Source organism: Oncorhynchus tshawytscha, linkage group LG29 (assembly GCF_018296145.1).
Source record: "Oncorhynchus tshawytscha isolate Ot180627B linkage group LG29, Otsh_v2.0, whole genome shotgun sequence".
Classification (NCBI taxonomy): domain Eukaryota; kingdom Metazoa; phylum Chordata; class Actinopteri; order Salmoniformes; family Salmonidae; genus Oncorhynchus; species Oncorhynchus tshawytscha.
Genome location: NC_056457.1, coordinates 23770302 through 23789937, shown reverse-complemented (window position 1 = coordinate 23789937; position 19636 = coordinate 23770302). Strand labels below are relative to the sequence as shown.

At 43.2% G+C, this 19636-nt stretch overlaps 2 protein-coding genes across 5 annotated transcripts; both read right to left on the bottom strand.

The window, feature by feature from the left end:
- Window positions 1–1448: 1448 nt before the first annotated feature.
- Window positions 1449–4982, bottom strand: LOC112227698 (transgelin-3). Of its 4 annotated transcripts, none has more exons than XM_024392518.2 (5): window positions 4738–4982; window positions 3748–3940; window positions 3327–3501; window positions 2106–2208; window positions 1449–2026 (listed from the first exon to the last, which is right to left on the bottom strand). In XM_024392518.2, the coding sequence occupies exons 2-5, from the start codon at window positions 3925–3927 to the stop codon at window positions 1885–1887; spliced, it is 600 nt and encodes a 199-aa protein (XP_024248286.1). In that variant the 5' UTR covers window positions 3928–3940; window positions 4738–4982; the 3' UTR covers window positions 1449–1884. The 4 variants fall into 4 exon arrangements, with proteins under 4 accessions (XP_024248286.1, XP_024248284.1, XP_024248283.1 ...); XM_024392516.2 differs by having other exon boundaries at window positions 3748–4053; window positions 4738–4977; XM_024392515.2 differs by lacking the exon at window positions 4738–4982 and adding an exon at window positions 4235–4731 and having other exon boundaries at window positions 3748–4053.
- A 5390-nt stretch (window positions 4983–10372) lies between these two features.
- On the bottom strand, window positions 10373–19167 carry LOC112227697 (palmitoyl-protein thioesterase ABHD10, mitochondrial). The gene is made up of 5 exons (XM_024392514.2): window positions 19040–19167; window positions 14544–14727; window positions 13268–13379; window positions 11849–11986; window positions 10373–11701 (listed from the first exon to the last, which is right to left on the bottom strand). Exons 1-5 carry the CDS (start codon window positions 19131–19133, stop codon window positions 11360–11362), a joined length of 870 nt encoding a protein of 289 aa, XP_024248282.1. The 5' UTR covers window positions 19134–19167; the 3' UTR covers window positions 10373–11359.
- Between the last annotated feature and the right edge of the window lie 469 nt (window positions 19168–19636).

Sequence of the window (19636 nt, the reverse complement as noted above, 5' to 3'; positions counted from 1 at the left end):
TAAGTATACTTAAAACCAAATACTTTTAGACTTTTACTCAAGTAGTATTTCACTGGGTGAATTTCACTATTACTGGAGTCATTTTCTATTAAGGTATCTTTACTTTTACTCATGTATGACAATGAAGTACTTTTTCCACCACTGCTCTTAAACAATCATGGGATTGTCTGAAACACACATGGACACATCCAGTACATACATTAGAATTACACATATGTTATAAATGCACAGCACAGGACCAGGCGGCAGAGCTGAATACATGCCTTTGAATTCCTCTGCATTATGGTGGGTGACATTTCTTATATAAGGCATAGTTTAATGTCTGTTTGCTGTAGTAACCAGGCACAACGTGATGGTCATTTGGTTACAGCAAAGTCTTCACATAATTAACACAAGACAGCAGAGGCATCATCGCTCATCGAGATCCATTCGGTTATACATGAAACACCTCATGAGGTATAGCAAACCCTCCATGACTGTACAAGGACCCAGACACACTTACTGTACATACAAAAAAACAAATAAAGAGCTAAATAATTAAAATATGTAACATACTATAACATGGTCTTGCTGTTATATTTGGTAGTAGTGTAAAATACTATTGGCTTGTTTTGTAGAGGGACGACTCCAATCTTGGGTTCTCTGTATCGACTGAATTACTAAGACTTCATCCACTGAAGGGAATGGCTAGCAGGACTATATGGATGGAGAGAGCAGGACCGTATGGATGGAGAGAGCAGGACCGTATGGATGGAGAGAGCAGGACCATATGGATGGAGAGAGCAGGACCATATGGATGGAGAGAGCAGGACCATATGGATGGAGAGAGCAGGACCATATGGATGGAGAGAGCAGGACCATATGGATGGAGAGAGCAGGACCATATGGATGGAGAGAGCAGGACCATATGGATGGAGAGAGCAGGACCATATGGATGGAGAGAGCAGGACCATATGGATGGAGAGAGCAGGACCATATGGATGGAGAGAGCAGGACCATATGGATGGAGAGAGCAGGACTATATGGATGGAGAGAGCAGGACTATATGGATGGAGAGAGCAGGACCATATGGATGGAGAGAGCAGGACCATATGGATGGAGAGAGCAGGACCATATGGATGGAGAGAGCAGGACCATATGGATGGAGAGAGCAGGACCATATGGATGGAGAGAGCAGGACCATATGGATGGAGAGAGCAGGACCATATGGATGGAGAGAGCAGGACCATATGGATGGAGAGAGCAGGACCATATGGATGGAGAGAGCAGGACCATATGGATGGAGAGAGCAGGACCATATGGATGGAGAGAGCAGGACCATATGGATGGAGAGAGCAGGACTATATGGATGGAGAGAGCAGGACCATATGGATGGAGAGAGCAGGACCATATGGATGGAGAGAGCAGGACTATATGGATGGAGAGAGCAGGACTATATGGATGGAGAGAGCAGGACTATATGGATGGAGAGAGCAGGACTATATGGATGGAGAGAGCAGGACTATATGGATGGAGAGAGCAGGACCGTATGGATGGAGAGAGCAGGCCTGAGAGAGCAGGACTATATGGATGGAGAGAGCAGGACTATATGGATGGAGAGAGCAGGACCAAGGAGGACTGGAGAGTGGGTGTGGGGTAAGCAGAAACTACTGAGGTCTGTAGGAATCATGGTGTGGTTGTGGTATATGGAGCACCCTGTTCGGGTGTTGGGGACGAACAATAGAAATGTGTGTATGAATGAATGGCTGGTGTTGCTGGGGAAGGGGAAAAAGGGGTTGGGTCATTTCATGAGGTTCAGGGAGTGTGGTGGAGCTCTCTTCTGGAGGTCCAGTAACTGGAGTACACCGCCAGGCTAAGGGAGTGGCTGGCAGCTGGCTGGTGTCTCTACATGATCTGGCGGTGCGATCCGTAGCCCGTCATGCCGGACTGCGAGGCCCCACGGTTGCTGCCCATCTGTAGACCAATCAGACTCTGGCCCTGACGAAGCTGGTCCTCAGAGAACTCCCGCCGGTAACCCTGAGCTTTCCTACACAGACCAGGACAAACAGGGGAGTTGAGATGTAGAACAACACTCACACAACAAGGGGGTCGTGGCCAGTCCTTACCTGTGGAACCAGTCTCGGTCGCCACGGTAATGTCCATCGTCCTTGGTGAGGGCAACACTTCCTAGGGCCATCAAGGTTCTCTGCACCGCAGCCATGTCCTGCCCTGTAACCATAACAGAACAGAACCTCACAAGCACTGGACCCCATCCAGACAGCAAAGAACAGGCGGGGCATCAAATAGGCAAATAGGTTCCAAATTCCCCCGGTGGCTAGCTAGGTAAAATTGTCCATTTCCTAAATTAGCCATTGATGGAAATAGGGATTTGGACTTGTGGTTTTACTTCATTCTCCATACTGGTCAATGATTATAACGGTGATTCTGATCCATCCATCAATTCATCCATTGTCCCCCTGTCCTGAGAGTTCAATATGTAGCTAGATGTAGATGGCTAATGTTAACTAGCTGGCTAATCTTTGCCCATGAAAGGAAGTTAGGTTAGCAAACTAGCATTTTAGTCATGTAGCCTAGGACAACAAAAACTAAAAGCATGTACTGTATGACAGAGTCATAGATCATTTCATCAACACGAAAGAGAGGAGGATGGCATTGGTGTTTCTCTACAAGGTGAGTCAACATGTTTTTTTCTACTTACACACACACACACACACACACACACACAGAAATTAGTACCATGTAAAGCCAAATTATATTTAGCTTATGTTGATTGGACTAAATTGTTTTTGGTATCCTTTAGTTGTCACTGAATTAGACTAAGCATAGGTGATTTGATGGTGTTGAAATGTTGTAGAAATGATGCTGGAAAAGTGGAGGCATCTCCTGCTTTCTTTGCGACTTACTGGAACTCTGGTGTTTTAAATCAATAGTTGCTTAGTAGTCTGAGAATGTCAGAAACTTTCGCTTGCTTGACCATGCTGTAGATCATGTAACTGTTTGTTACATTCAATATGCTTTGTGGTCTTCACCAGATAGAGGTTGCTCTCTGGTTTTGTGATGAAACAAAGGTCTGGTTGAGTTTATTCTGCCACTGTGTCTTCTCATTGTCTCGGCCTTTAGGCCTACAGTATATATCACAGTGTCAAGGCATATGAACTAACAGGTTACAGAGCAAACAAAGCAATTAATGTGAGTATTGATGGTCATGTGCAGACAGACAGAGCTCAGCAGAGACACAAGTGTGAGACTCTGCGTCATTGGAGAAGCATATCAACGTCGCCCGGATTTATGGAGACTTTATATGTGCCCGTGAACGTGCAGCCCACCTTCCCACAGGTCCACGGTCTGGAAGATGTCTGTGGTGAGTACTCCGTAGGCCTCGGCAGCCTGCAGGAACTGGGAGATCTTCTCCATCTGCTTAAAGGCCATCTGGGTCTCCAGAATCTTCTTGATGGGCTCATTACCATGCGGGTACAGGCTATTGATGAGCCTACACAGAATCTACAGGGAGGAGGAGAGAACGGTGGAGTAAGGGGAATACAGATACATGGATAAAGAAGAGAAGAAGTGGAGGGAGAAAGGAAGAGATTGATCAATGAAAAGAGGGAGAGAGAAACAATGATAAAGGCAGAGGGGAGCATACATTGGTGTCATTGTTAGCTTATATAAGCGGTCAATTATGTCACTGACCTCTGTCCAATCAATCAGTGAATCTTATTGAGCTTGTTCATTCTCATGCATACTCACTGTTCCATCCATCAGCCAGGTCTGGAAGTTCTGTCTGCTTGGCTGTGGTCTCTCCAGGTTACCCCCACACTGAGCTACGATCCAGTCCACCAGCCGGGCCTCCAGGTCCAGATCATACTTCAGCTCTATCTTTTCCTGCACCTCCTTGCTCAGGCCGTAGCTGGGTCCCCTGTTAGCCATGGCTCCTCCTGTCCTGCTCACCCAAACAGACAGACAGACAGGCCAGACTGACACCCACTGACCAGTCGACTGCAGCTCCACTGACCAACACCCTGCAGCAGTCACAGCACTGGCAGCCTGCACCTGCTATACAAAGGCAATACATCATGTAGAAAATGGAACGTTGTCAAGCACTGTTAAAGCAATGCTGCTGTATTAACATCCAATTCCTGACATCAGAACAATAACAATTGCAAAGTAGTCACATTCTTCATGGTGCATTATGAGGGACAACATGTATTTTTATTTTGATCATTAGCTACATCACCTGTTGTTTACGTGATTTACTTTTCTTTCCTCTGCTTTCTCCCCAATGGCCCTTGTGTCCCTTACAGCACAGACACTAAGCACATTCCCCCAGAGACCCAGATCGCTAGCCTAAATGGGTGTGGTCCTTGGCATCCGTCCCACGCACATTCTCCTGAGGTAGCCTATGGTAGCCTAGACTGTGAGCGTGCTGAGCATAACATCGAAAAGCAATCGCATTGCATTGATTGTGTAGCCTACCATGAATGCGAAAAAAAATCGTAACTTTTTTCACCTCCCAAAAAAACGTAGAAATTAGGAAGTCGGATTATGAATTTCAATCATGCACTATGTAGGAAAAGTATAAGATTAGTAAAAAAAAACAACCTAACGCAAGTTTTCCGAATATCTCCTAGATAATTTAATAAACTAGCAATTCCGTTTAATTATTAATGCACACAACAACAAAAATCATGCGCTGCCTAAATAATAATTTAGACGAATAAAAACTCCGGGCACACTTACTAGAAAAAAAGAGGAGAGAACGTTCGTCTGGTAGCTGCTGTGTGGTTAATTCCGCTGTGCTGGTCAGCGCAGAGGATGCTGAACCCGCGGCGCATGCGTGGGTGAGGCTCTGGACTAAGTGTCCGGGAGTGGCACGCCACAGGTTTTATATGTGCGGCGCCAAGAGGAGGATCCCTCTAGATCTCTGATACAGAATGCGACAGGCCAGCGGGAAGAAGAGGAGATGGCAAGGCAAGGCGAGCCTACGATCAGCTTTAAGGCTATGTGGGCTGACATCATTATCATAAAGTCCAGGGGTGATATTAGCATGATAATCTTGGTGGGGTAAAGTCACCCAATTTGTTTTAGATTCATGCCAGCAAAGCCATTAAACACCATGCCAGCAAAGCTAACACAACACGAAACAATTCATTAATTGCACGATGACGGTGACAAACGGTGCCCACACACTGTTAGGGCCTACATAAAGCTGTCCCAACAGCAGAGTCCCAACACCGTAACACTGCTACACCTGGCTTGTTTGCCAGCAAAGCACTTAATTCAGCCTCATTTACTGCCTTTAAAAAACATAGCTGATATGGCTGACTTGCTTAAATAAAATGTGATTTCTATTGAAAATTGAGATGTACAAACTATGGCATAAAAGGATGACAACTGGATAAGAGGCAATCCGTAATTTTGTTTAAGATATTAATGAGCAAACTAGGACGGACATAGTTAATATACAGTTGAAGTCGGAAGTTTACATACACTTAGGTTGGAGTAATTAAAACTAGTTTTTCAACCACTCCACAAATTTCTTGTTAACAAACTATAGTTTTGGTAAATCGGGTAGGACATCTACTTTGTGCATGACACAGGTAATTTTTCCAACAATTGTTTACAGATTATTTCACTTACAATTCACTAAATTGACTGTGCCTTTAAACAGCTTGGAAAATTCCAGAAAATTATGCCATGGCTTTAGAAGCTTCTGATAGGCTAATTGACGTAATGAGTCAATTGGAGGTGTACATGTGGATGTATTTCAAGGCCTATCTTCAAACTCAGTGCCTCTTTACTTGACATCATGGGAAAATCAAAAGAAATCAGCCAAGACCTCAGAAAAAAAATGGACACATCCACAAGTCTGGTTCATCCTTGGGAGCAATTTCCAAATGCCTTCAGGTACCACGTTCATCTGTACAAACAATAATACGCAAGTATAAACACCATGGGACCATGCAGCCGTCATACTGCTCAGGAAGGAGACAGGTTCTGTCTCCTAGAGGTGAACACACTTTTGTGCGAAAAGTCTAAATCAATCCCAGAACAACAGCAAAGTACCTTGTGAAGATGCTGGAGGAAACAGGTACAAAAGTATCTATATCCACAGTAAAACAAGTCCTATATCGACATAACCTGAAAGGCCCCTCAGCAAGAAAGAAGCCACTGCTCCAAAACTGCCATAAAAAAGCCAGATTACGGTTTGCAACTGCACATGGGGACAAATATCGTACTTTTTGGTGAAATGTCCTCTGGTCTAATGAAACAAAAATAAAACGGTTTGGCCATAATGACCATCGTTATGTTTGGAGGAAAAAGGGGGAGGCTTGCAAGCCGAAGAACACAATCGTGAAGCACAGTGGTAGCAGCATCATGTTGTGGGGATGCTTTGCTGCAGGAGGGACTGGTGCACTTCACAAAATTGATGACATCATGAAGCAGGGAAATTATGTGGATATATTGAAGCAACATCTCAAGACATCAGTCAGGAAGTTAAAGCTTGGTCGCAAATGGGTCTTCCAAATGGACAATGACCCCAAGCATACTTCCAAAGTTGTGGCAAAATGGCTTAAGGACAACAAAGTCAAGGTATTGGAGTGGCCATCACAAAGCCCTGACCTCAATCCCTCAGACCTCAATCCTATAGAACATTTGTGGGCAGAACTGAAAAAGCATGTGCGAGCAAGGAGGCCTAAAATCCAGACTCAGTCACACCAGCTCTGTCAGGAGGAAAGGGCCAACATTCCCCCAACTTATTGTGGAAAGCTTGTGGAAGGCTACCCGAAACGTTTGACCCAGTTAATCAATTTAAAGGCAATGCTACCAAATACTAATTGAGTGTATGTAAACTTCCGACTTCAACTGTAACTATTTGTTCAGCACTTTCTAAATGTACACAGCCATAATTCAGAACATGGGTGTTCTTACAGTATTCTCCCTGTACACCAAGCCAGAACCGTAGGATAAATAAAGGGGGCACATAAGCAAACAATGAAAGCTCTTACAATATTTGATAATGACATTTCTCTTAAACAGGCTATAGGCTGTGTGTGCACGGCTAAGTCAGAACAGTAGGCAAAATGAGGGAGAATAGGGACCAAATGATTAGGGTGAGGCACATGGGCTACTAACAGCTTACCAAGCAACATACACTTAGTATTACTTAGCTACAGTATACATATCTCCCTGGCATATTACATCATTTATGCAGCAGCATACAATACATGTTTGGACTCACCTTGTTGTGCTGTGCTCACTTGAACAGGAAGGTGGAGTGGTGGTCCTTCTTGGGCAAATGTTGTCATCAAACTTTGTCTTCAAAGTCTGGCATTATGGTGCTTTCAAGACAACTGGGAACTCGAGGAAAAAACAAGGTCGAATCATGATGTTAGTGATCTTCAGGTTGGAGCTCTATAAAGAGGCCAGAGTTCCAGACTTGGAATTCCGAGTTGGATGACCGTTCAAAATGTATTTTCCCAGTCAGAGCTCGCCCCCCACCCCCCGAGTTCCCAGTTGTCTTGAACTCACTGAAGTCTGACTGGATTGACAGCATGGCCAATGTTGAATGTTTATCCGTTTAATCCTGGAAAAGAGACCCTTAAACCCAGACTTGGACCACACATCCACTCCACTGAATAGCAGGATAGTGATTGCTTAGCAATGCTTGCAGTTAGCCACTGATTCCTTCCAACCCCCTCATATGTTTATGTCCAGTGGCCAATGAGCACTGATGTGTTTTATCTATAATTTATCTTCATATGACAAGGATTTGTAAGTAGATTGTCGACTTGATTCACGATGATGACTACTAGCTTGCTAAGATTTTGAAAGTATGATGTTGTCCAATCAAAGCTACTGTAGATATAACATGATTTGATGTCATTTTATCTGTGGCCAATGACCTTGAGCATTCTTGGCTGGGCACTTCTAAGGTAACTCTATGGCAGCACCCAAGGGGCTTGAATTTGAGCTCCTCCCGTAGATTTTGCAGTGATGTAATGTCCCCATCAATAACAGAACAACTAGAGAACATTACCAGCACCTACGCTCTGTATTTTCCGCTACCTGCCCCACCACCACAGAAAGCACTGATCTAGGCTGAAGCACCTGCATTTTGGAGCAGCCTTACTCAGGAAAGAGAAAAAGAGACCATGTTTGTATGCGGCTTTATTAACTTTTTTAAATTTATTTTTTTACATTGTTTGCAAACTGATATGTGACAGGTAATAATACTAAAATAACATGCAACAAAAAATGTTATTTTTTAGCTAAACAGGTGGGGCTCAAAACTGGTGGGGCTCCACCTGCCATGAATGACAGGTCGGCACTGATCATGCCCATGACAAAAGTGTTTACTACTCATTGTTGATATATTTGGCCTTACTACTCTCACACTGGATTGGAGCCCAGACTCACAATTTATAGAACCAGATTTAAAAAAAACATGTTGTTTTCACCTACCTTAAATGTGTCTGCAGGTTTGGAAGGCACAGTACAACCCATTAGTGTCTGACTTGCAGCTTGTCTCTCAATTTTGATAATGAGAGTCATTGCTCTGCTTTAATTAGGTTAGTTATAGAGGTGGATGACAGATCTGGAGAGAGGGTCTGAGTGCAGGGAAGGCTACAGTACTGAACTGACATCATGCATCACAAGCTGGAAAAAGTATTCAGAAAGTGTTGAAATATGGGAAATAGAGGTGATTTTCCAGAATGTCCGTTAAACTTTTGAATCCTAACATCATTGCAATACTGTACCATTTGACTGTCAAGCTAAAATAAACTCAGGAGTATCCTCATCATCACTGTATCTGAGTGTATGCACTTCTAGCCCTTGTCATTAGGGTACATGGTCTAGCACTACATATTAGTAAATTCCTCACCAGTAATGTATATACAGTGAGTGTATTCAGAAAGTATTCAGACCCCTTGACTTTTTCTACATTTTGTGACGTTACAGCCTTATTTTAAAATGATTTATTATTTTTTTGCTCAATCTACAAACAATACCCCATAATGACAAAGCAAAAAAAAACAGGTTTTTAGAAATTTTGCTAAACTATATATATATATATATAAAAAAGGAAATATCACATTTACATAAGTATTCAGACCCTTTAATCAGTACTTTGAAGCACCGTTGGCAGCGATTACAGCATTGAGTCTTCTTGGGTATGACACTACAAGCTTGTTACACCTGTATTTGGGGAGTTTTTCCCATTCTTCTCTGCAGATCCTCTGAAGCTCTGCCAGGTTGGATGGAGAGAATTGCTGCACAGCTATTTTCAGGTCTCTCCAGAGATGTTCGATTGGATTCATCCGGGTTCTGGCTGGGCCACTCAAGGACATTAAGAGACTTGTCCCGAAGCCACTCCTGCGTTGTCTTGGCTGTGTGCATAGGGTCGTTGTCCTGTTGGAAGGTAAACCTTCGCCCCAGTCTGAGATCCTGAGTGCTCTGGAGCAGGTTTTCATCAAGGATCTCTGTACATTGCTCCGTTCATCTTTGCCTCGACCCTGACTAGTCTCCCAGTCCCTGCCGCTGAAAAACATCCCCACAACATGATGTTGCCACCACAATGCTTCACCGTAGGGATGGGGCCAGATTTCTTCCAGACATGACACTTGGCATTCAGGCCAAAGTTCAATCTTGGTTACATCAGAACAGAGAATCTTGTTTATGATGGTCTGAGAGTCTTTAGTCTACTTTTGGCAAACTCCAAGCAGGCTGTCATGTGCCTTTTACTGAGAAGTAGCTTCCGTCTGGCCACTCAACCAGTCTGGCCACCTGATTGGTAGAGTGCTACAGAGATAGTTGTCCTTCTGGAAGTTTCTCCCATCTCCACAGAGGAACTCTAGAGCTCTGTCAGAGTGAACATCGGAATCTTGGTCACCTCCTTGACCAAGGCCCTTCTACCCCAATTGCTCAGTTTGGCTGGGCGGCCAGCTCTAGGAAAAGTCTTTGGTGGTTCCAAACTTCTTCAATTTTAGAATGATGGAGTCCTCTGTGTTCTTGGGGACCTTCAATGCTGCAGACATTTTTTGGTACCCTTCCCCAGATCTGTGACTTGACACAATCCTGTCTCGGAGCTCTACTGACAATTCCTTCGACCTCATGGCTTGGTTTTTGCGTTGACATGCTCTGTCAACTGTGGGACCTTTTATATAGACAGGTATGTGCCTTTCCAAATAATGTCCAATCAATTGAATTTACCACAGATAGACTCCAATCAAGTTGTAGAAACATCTCAAGGATGATCAATGGAAACAAGATGCACCTGAGCTCAATTTCGAGTCTCATAGCAAAGGGTCTGAATACTTAAGTAAAGGTATTGGTTTCTTTGCAAAAATGTCTAAACTGTTTTTGCTTTGTCATTATGGGGTATTTTGTGTAGATTGCTGAGGGAAAAAAACATTTTATCCATTTTGGAATAAGGCTGTAACGTAACAAAATGTGGAAAAAGTCAAGGGGTCTGAACACTTTCCAAAGGCAATGTACAGTACTTACATAACTCAGGCACTTTGTTTGTGCTCATGTTTAAGTGTCGTCATCCGAAGAGTGAAAGGTCAGAGCAGCAGTTAGAGGATCAGAGAGAGAGTTACTGCGTCTGCTGCAGCAGGACTGGCTTTCTGCCCCATTGAACACAGTCCAATAACCAACGACGTGTTAATCAACAGCCCAGTGGCTCAGACTGGCCCATGGAAATGTGGGTGGATGTACAATAAAATAGAAAAGACATTCCTCTGGACTTTTCTCCAGCTATTTTGAGACAGTGTACAGTCTTCTTGGTATCGACACAGTGTGATAATACAGCTTGGACCGATCACCACACGATGTCACAGTGCTTCTGCGTAGGAGGCCGTTTGATGGAGCTTGTTGTCTGTGTGTATTCCATCTGTGCCTCATAATATCTGCATGCACAATTAGACAAGACCTGCGCTCCACTCTGCTGTGCAGAGGCTTTGTTGACCCAACGGGTATGAGACGTGGTGAAAAAGGCACAGTAGAAATATTGGGGTCTGGCAAAAGGACCAGTATCTGTCAAACAAACAGTGGCAGCATTAGCAGTGGCAGTATTGCCCCTAAAAAGGTTTACCTAAGAAAAGACTGCACAGAGTAAACTGGTAAAAGACACACACTCCCCAAGGCAGGCATTAGGGACCTGGCTGAGGTTTCTGACAGACGACATCCTCGTTCCATCACAGTTTGTACTTTCGATAATCCTCATCTTTCTCTCTTGCTTTGTAACAGCATACTGAGGACAAACTGGGCAGGATGGAAGGAAGGGCAAGGGGAGAGTGGGATCATATATGGTTGCTCCTGCCTCTCCAATGGGGTGCATTCCTAACACTCCCCCAACTCAAACGAGGGTGGTCAGCTTGTCTATGAGGTCGTCGATGGTGTAGACCATGAGCCTGATGTCATCCTTCTCGGCCATGCGGTGCTGACCGTGGCGGCGGAGGATGACGTCCACGTCGGGGCTGAGGACGCGCTCAGCCACTTGCATGGAGATGTGCCAGGGCACGTCGTCGTCCTTCAGGCCGTGGATGAGCCTCACGGGGCAGGTGATGGGGATGGGGCTCTGGAGGACACAATGGTTCTCCGCCTCCTTCAGGAAGCCAATAGTGAACGTGTAGGTGCCCTCCTCGCTGTGCTTGGTGGGCACAGTCAGCACGCCCTTCTCTTCAATCTCCTTACGCACCTGTGGTGAAATGGGATCCATTTAATTTTAAATCAAATAATAAATTGACATTCACAGAGCATTTTATTTCAATTCACCACTCCCTGAATAGAAATGGAATTAGCACCTGGTCATAACCACACATTATTTTATGATGTCCTCGCTCACCTCTAAAGACATTGACTTGAAGGCTGTGACGATGTGGTCTGCTGCCGTGGATATGCCCACCAGAGCTGCAGTCTTCTCCGGCCTGGCGATAGCTGCCAACAGCATGAGCCAGCCGCCCATACTGGACCCCACCATGATCTAAACAGAGGGGGGAAAGACCTGATTACGTTAAAGATGCCTTGATCTAGGATAGGGAGCAATGGTCCATAGAAATACCAACAGTTTGATATGGATTGCTTCGCTTGTCTCCTCATCACCTTTCTTCCATTTGAACCGACTCTTCTGCAGAGAAGCACCATGGTCATCTAGCTATCACAGACAGAAGTCGTTTCTAAAAACAGATGTGATTCTAACCAGGGAAAATTATTTTCTGATCGTTCAGTTCCGAGCACAACCCGTCTGTATTTCGTTCAGTTCGAGTGGTCCAACCAGCATAGTAAAGAACTGGTTTGATCCAGAAAAAAAGGTTCATATAGTTCCTTTTCGTACATTTTCCCCCCCATGAACTCAACATACTGTAGCTTTACATTTATGTCATTAATTTACTCCACCAATTAGCGTGGATGGAGAAGCTTGCTATGGAACGGTAAGCTAGCTGTTTACATGACATGAAGTGAATTGTAATGTGTTTAGGTTATTACTAGTATTATAACGTCACTAAATTACAGAATTACATACCAGATATTAAGAATGTTCTGGGAACAATTTCTAAAAAATGATTAACCAGTTGTCAAAATGTCAACGGTACTGTTCCAGGAACACTAAAAGATCACTTTCGTTCCCGATTCAGTTTTTCCGTCCCTGGAAAAAGGCTGTTATTTTTTCTGTTCCCTGAATCAGTTCCAAATCATCATCATCATCACAAGGACATTGGGAGTAATTTGACTCTGGCCCTGTTAATGGGCTCATTCACTAGCTGTGTGTCTGATGAATGTCAAGAAGAGCCCTGAAGCCTGGCGTGGGAGGCTATGCTATGCTACTCAGGTAATGATTGAACGGGGTGTGACGTGAATGTTACATGGGGTTGTGAGATGATATTTCATTTGTGTGACAGCGCCCACTTGTGAAAACATGTGACACTAACACCACCACCGTTTGAAGTCAACAACACTAATACACAACCACAGTTGTTTTTATACAGACTCTAACTGAAATCTTACACAACAAATAGAGTAAATATTATGGAGGGCAAAATTAACAGAGCATATTTTGAAATATCAATGTAGAGACGGTCTATAACTGGGTTATAAAGTCAAACCAGTCTTTGAGCTCTTAAACGCAGATCTGAAAATACAAAACACTTTAATAATGAACTAAATCAAATACCAATTTGAATCCAACCAAATACACACAGAAATACGAGAGTTATCTAAAGGCTAGTTTAGATATGATTCTAGAGCCAGTGGAGAGTTCTTTCACCTGTGGACCCTCTGTTAGTTCATCCAACACGAAGAGGACATCTTTCTTCCAGGTGCCGATGGTACCTTCAGTGAACACCCCCTCCGATAACCCATGGCCTGTGTAGTCAAACCTGGGGAACCACAAACACAACATGAGCCTGGGGGACCAGTCAGACATACAATAAAACATGGGGGAAAAGAATCTGGCTACTAAGCTAGCATAAAAACTCAGAGCATAGTGTATATGGGTAACAGTTAGAGGGTGGTCTATTTGCGTAACATACAGGCTATCAATCAATCAAATGTATTTATAAAACATTTTTACATCAGCAAATGTCAAAGTTCTATACAGAAACCCAGCCTAAAACCCCAAACAGCAAGCAATGCAGATATAGAAGCATGGAAAAACTCCCTGGAAAGACAGGAACCTAGGAATAAACATATAGAGGAACCAGGCTCTGAGAGGTGGCCTGTTCTCTTCTGGCTGTGCCGGGTGGATAAGAGGACATGGCCGTTTAGGGCCAGATTGTTCTTCAAGATGTTCAAATGATCATAGATGACCAGCAGGGTGAAATAATAATCACAGTGGTTGTAGAGCGTGCAACAGGTCAGTACCTCAGGAGTAAATGGGTTCCAAAGCTAGGGAGTCTATTCAGGCAATGAACATCAAGATAGAGGTTTGGCTAAGGCACGCCTACCTCAGATATTCAGATTCAGGGGGTATATTTGGGTAATGTGCCACGGTCTAAACGACGGTATAAACATGGTATTTCTATAACATGGTTTATTAGGCCATACAATTGTTATTCAAATGTTTACTCAATTTCCATTTCTGAAAAGTGAGGTGAGCAAGAGCGAATACAATTTATATCAAGTAGACCCTCTTGTTAAAATATTATAGCAACCTTTGTTCAACACCTATAACCTAATCAAAAGATTTTAGCAACTTGGGAAGGCTAAAAGAGACAAAGTTCAGCTATAATTTGAAAGTTAGTTGTGTACCAGTATGTCTTTACAGGAAGCTTGAGGAAATTAGTTATGCCATAATCATGCAATTCTATTTATTTGTATTTATATTTGTGGGAAACATTTAATTACATTTGAGTAATTTAGCAGACACTCCTATCTAGAGTGATTAGGGTTAAGTGCCTTGCTCTGGGGCACAGACAGACTTTTCACCTAGTTGGCTCGGGGATACGAACCAGCGGCCTTTCAGTTCCTGACCCAACGCTCTTAACCACTAGGTTACCTGCCGCCATGTATTGTGTTACACAGCGGCAGGTAGAGTACAGTACCTAAGGTATGAGTGTCCAAGAGACCTGCAGAACTCCTCCAGTGCCTCAGCTTTCTGGCCATTCATGTTGGATCCATATCCAGGCAGGAAGACCACGCCTGGACTCTTCCCCTTTACCCTACAGTAGGCCAGCTTAGGGAGCTCTGGCCTTGTTGCATACTGTACAGAGGACTTCTGTCTCACCCCTGTATGACAAACACACACAATATGTGCCAATTGACTATGACAGAATTCTAATAAGTGATTTAATGCAATAGTTGAGAATGGAGTGAGTCTTTAAGAATGGCGTGTAAAATATAGGTTGTATTTGGGTGATTTGTGCAACCCCCTTGAAAGATCAAATCAGGGTGAAGTCAAGGCAAGGAATGATCAGCTGGGGCATTCTTATGGAACATTTAGAACATTGAATTGGGCCAGTGCTGTGGGACAAGACCTTGTTCACATCACCAGAGTGAAAGCTACCGAACAGACCCGGATACAGCAGACTATGACGCGATGCAATTCAGGTGAAAAAGTGTTACTTATCACAATGTAAAAACAATTAAAACAGAATAACATTACAAGCCTAGAAAATGATAAAGCAAAAGGTTATACTTAATTTAACAGCATTTGCATTGATGTCTAAAAACTAGGCTACCCTTGCTGCTTTTAGCAACGCTAGAACTGGCATAACGCAGTTTCTCTGGACCCCTGCAAGGTCGCAGTTCGCCCCCCTGAAAAAATAAAACAATCGAATGAGTCAGCCAGACAGCCATTCGCAAAGTATAGATTGCAGATCGCTGTCCATTGTGTTGAAACTGCGACATGTCTATGTGGCTGCCTATCGAATTGATGATAGGCTACATGCCCTGGCACCACAGAAAGCCTATAGCTTTGCCTTAGCTAATGGATAAATGTTAGAACTATTTGGTTGTCATTTTCCCATGATAAGCAGGGCGTCCACTTAGGATGCTGGCTGACGGATAGTAAAATAAATGCTCGATACAACAGCATACTAATCTGCAACCAATTGATTTGTTTAGAATATACAGCTGTCCTGTATAGCCAACCTGCATGACATGAGCCATCCTCGCAGTCTCTCCCAGCATGGATAGAAATTTGTTGTGCGTTAAACCAGTCTATTAATGCCAATCTCTTTTTTGCTCTATGTAGAGGCCTATACTAACAACAATATGCGACTGTGTCGCCTTGCATTTTTGTGTTCAAATGTTCTCACCACGACCTGTAGGTCCAGGTTGCGGGTCCGTCTGTTTTCAATACTGAGTATTGACAATCCAGACAGTCTTTTCTGACACATTGTACATTATATGTCCATTGCGCTGCACACAATTTAAACTTAGTCTTGAATGATGCATGCCAAGATATACCAGAGATAAGGGACTGTTGATATTGCAACCACACAAATGAAACGGCAGTTCACCAGTATGAACAAAATCGCAAACCGCTTTTTTTTTTGGAGCCCTCAAGAACATCTGTCATTTAAAGATGATAATCTGTTTGCATCTGCCAATTTATTGACTGTCCAGTATCCACATGACCTGTCCCCAGAGCTTCCTATACAGTTCATCTCTTTCCGTAACGTGTTGAGGCTGGATTAAGGATATGAGAGGCTCAATTAATGATGTTGCAGATCTGCTGTATTTGAAGCACCACTCTCTTCTGCCCAGTTTCCCTGATGTACTATGGAACATACATTTAACAGACTTTCTATAAACGTGGGTCTGTAGACACACTTTTCTCTCTGCTTAGCGCATATCAAAATAAAAGTCCTACACGTGCACCATACCTGCCCCAAAAAAAGCAGGAACTTGGAGGACTTTTATTTTGACATGAGGTAAGCAGAGATGAACTGACCTAGCTGAGAAACTGCATGGGACTACAACAGACCCACGTTTGGAAATTCTGTTTAATTATACTTTCCATTAGATGCTTTTTTCTCTAATTCCCCCCTGCATAAGGACCAAGCCTACAGACAATCAAAAGAGTATGTTGAAATAAAATATTATTTCATTTCTGGCTTCCAGCAGACTATTTTAAATTGTTTTTGCAAGCCAATTCCCAGCAATGCAAGTGTGTAAATACCATAGAGCTAGAGGACTCATCTTTGTATCTGTGCCATTATAGTGTCTCTGAAAGCATGGGCAGCACCATTGAGGCAATCTCCATTTTGAAGGAGTCAGTTTTCTTCATGATTGGCTGATCCGTCCAGGTTGGACATGACTCCAACAGGGTCACAATGAAGTTGGAAATCCCACTCAGTTTGACTTCAATCAAAACGGTGAAAGCTCTCAATGGCTCTGCCCATGCTAAGGCAGCCTTTTGGCTACTTGAGGCCTCTATCATTCTCTATGGCAAAAAGAAGCTACTCCTGCACTTTACACTGGGGGACTGTGCTAACCACAGACATTAAATCCAGTAAATGGTGATAGCGCTGATGTACGTCATCCCCGTTTTCCGATGGAAAGCACGCCATATCAGAGATTACTTTTGAGGAGATGTAAAACTCCCTTGGAATCATATTAACGCCCATTGTGTACATTGCCCATGCGTCATCAATGGGCCGTGTGGTCCATTCTGGGCGATTCTGGGGCAAGGACTCGACTCATACCCTGACTTTCAGAAGGGATTACGTGACGGTTCGCTTAGCAACCGTGTGACACAGCATGACAAGGTGAACGTGATTGGTCGACAGTCTGATGGGTAAGGTGTTACATGTTCCTCCATTCATTGCCCAATGGGATTCTGGTGTTCTCCTTTCTCGAATATATCTGGCCATATTGCTGAATGGACCAAAACATTTTTTGTTAAGGATCATGGCGAAAGTGGTCGTAACTAGCAAAGGATCATGGTCGATGTAGTTGTTTTCATCACGGTCACCTAATAATCCCCAGTTTACAATTGGCTCATTCATCCCCCTCCTCTCCCCTGTTACTATTCCCCAGGTCGTTGCTGCAAATGAGAATGTGTTCTCAGTCAACTTACCTGGTAAAATAAAGGATAAATAAATATTACCCTTCCCCAGAGCTGTGCCTTGAAACAATCCTGTCTCGGAGCTCTACGGACAATTCCTTCAAACTCATGGCTTGGTTTTTGCACTGTCAACTGTGGAACCTTTATATAGACAGATGTGTGCCTTTCCAAATCATGTCCAATCAATTGAATTTACCACAGGTGGACTCCAATCAAGCTGTAGAAACATCTCAAGGATGATCAATGGAAACAGGATGTATCTGAGGTCAATTTTGAGTATCATAGCAAAGGGTCTGAATACTTATGTAAATAAGGTATTTCTGTTGTTTTATTTGTAATAAAAATGCCAAGAATTTCTAAAAACATGGTTTTGCTTTGTCATGATGGGATATTGGTTGTAGATTGATGAGGGAAAAAACTATTTATTCAACTTTAGAATAAGGTTGTAACGTAGCAAAATGTGGAAAAAGGGAAGGGGTCTGAATACTTTTCTAACGCACTGTAACGCCTTTTACTTCCAAAAATCAGAATAGGGTTGTTTTACCTTTCTTTAACTAGGCAAGTCAGTTAAGAACACATTCTTATTTTCAATGATAGCCTAGTGGGTTAAGTGATGATTCAGAAATGTAGATAATGTAGTTATATGATGGCAATGAGGAAATAAAGTGCATCAGCATGTGTGGTTTGTTTATTCTGCAGCAGCACATGTTATTGGTCATTTACACATTTCCTTAACATTACAAAATGGACTCATTAAGTGATCCTTATGTGAAACAAAATCACAACCTCTTGAATATGATTATAGTTCCAATTCAACTTTAACCCCCAGAGGGGGTATTACTTCCCTAAATGTCAACTCAGGGATTCGATCTTGCAACCTTCCAGTTACTAGTCCAACACTCTAAACAATAGGCTACCTGCCATTGTCTTCCACACTGCTTTGTTTCTGACTGCAGTTTGTAAGAAGGAACTGCAGTCGAAAGTTCATGACCTTTGATCACATGGTTGTTGTAAAGGTCATGCAGTCGACATGTAGTAGCAAGTCAGGACTATTTTTATACCCATATTGCCACACATTGTTAATGGCTGTGACCGTTGGTCAACGTGTTGACAAAAGTGATACGCTCGAACGCGCCCATTCCTTACCTGCATTGATTGTGCAATATCTAAGAATATGCAAGGGCTGCGCAGTTTATATGTGTTTGAGCAAACAAATACATTCAGATGACGGGTTCTGCCGCTGGGTTGTCACAAGTTGCCACAGCCACGAAGTCAAAATTTGGCTAGACCGTAATCATTTATGAAAACAAAAAGTTGCTTAATTTAAGGATAGGGTTAGGCATAGGTTATGATGAAGTTTTAAATTATTTTAAGAAGATAAATTGTAGAAATAGGCTGGGTTTATGACTGTGGCTGTGGTACCTAGTGCCGCCTCTGCCACACCCCCTCCTCTATTTGTTTTTTATAAACGAAGCCTGTAAATTTTCCCGTGAAACGGCACACATCGAACCGTAGTACCATACTCACCTCCCAAAGCCTTTGGCAAGAGAGTAGCGACTGCTCCATCCCTCAAAATGTGAGGCAGTCCTTTGCGACAGGACTTCAGGGCGACGGCTGCCATATCTCAGACTTCACCACACACTACGGAAATATCGCGAGAAGACCAACTTTGCCAGATCTTCTTCTTTGGTGGGGGTTTTGTCAGCGGTTGGCATCCAACTTTATGGTGCATTACCGCCACTTCAATGTTGACAGATGCATACAATAGAGGTCCCCAATACATTAGTATGTCTGTGTACATGAAAAGTGGTCCACAAATGGAATGCACTTAAAAAATATATATTGTAGCATGCACCCTGGGTTAATTTTCCTTTTTTAAGGACATAACTCCCAAACTCTCTGTATGTGGCAAACCTTGAGAAAGGCTATTGCACCTACCCATCTATCCACAATAGTCTACAATTTATAAATCAGGAACATTCTTTTTACATTCAAGGAATTGGGCGGCAGGGTAGCCTAGTGTGTTGGACTAGTAACTGAAAGGTTGCAAATTCAAATCCCCGAGCTGACAAGGTACAAATCTGTCGTCCTGCCCCTGAACAGGCAGTTTACCTGTTCTTAGGC

Coding starts and splice junctions, on each gene's coding strand:
- LOC112227698 (XM_024392518.2), bottom strand. CDS start 3,927: ATGGCTAACAGGGGACCCAGCTACGGCCTGAGCAAGGAGGTGCAGGAA. Junction 2,209..3,326: donor GACCGTGGACCTGTGGGAAG/GTGGGCTGCACG, acceptor TTATGGTTACAG/GGCAGGACATGGCTGCGGTG. Junction 2,027..2,105: donor GACCGAGACTGGTTCCACAG/GTAAGGACTGGC, acceptor TGGTCTGTGTAG/GAAAGCTCAGGGTTACCGGC.
- LOC112227697 (XM_024392514.2), bottom strand. CDS start 19,133: ATGGCAGCCGTCGCCCTGAAGTCCTGTCGCAAAGGACTGCCTCACATT. Junction 14,728..19,039: donor CTTGCCAAAGGCTTTGGGAG/GTGAGTATGGTA, acceptor TTTGTCATACAG/GGGTGAGACAGAAGTCCTCT. Junction 11,702..11,848: donor TCAAGTCAATGTCTTTAGAG/GTGAGCGAGGAC, acceptor ATTTCACCACAG/GTGCGTAAGGAGATTGAAGA.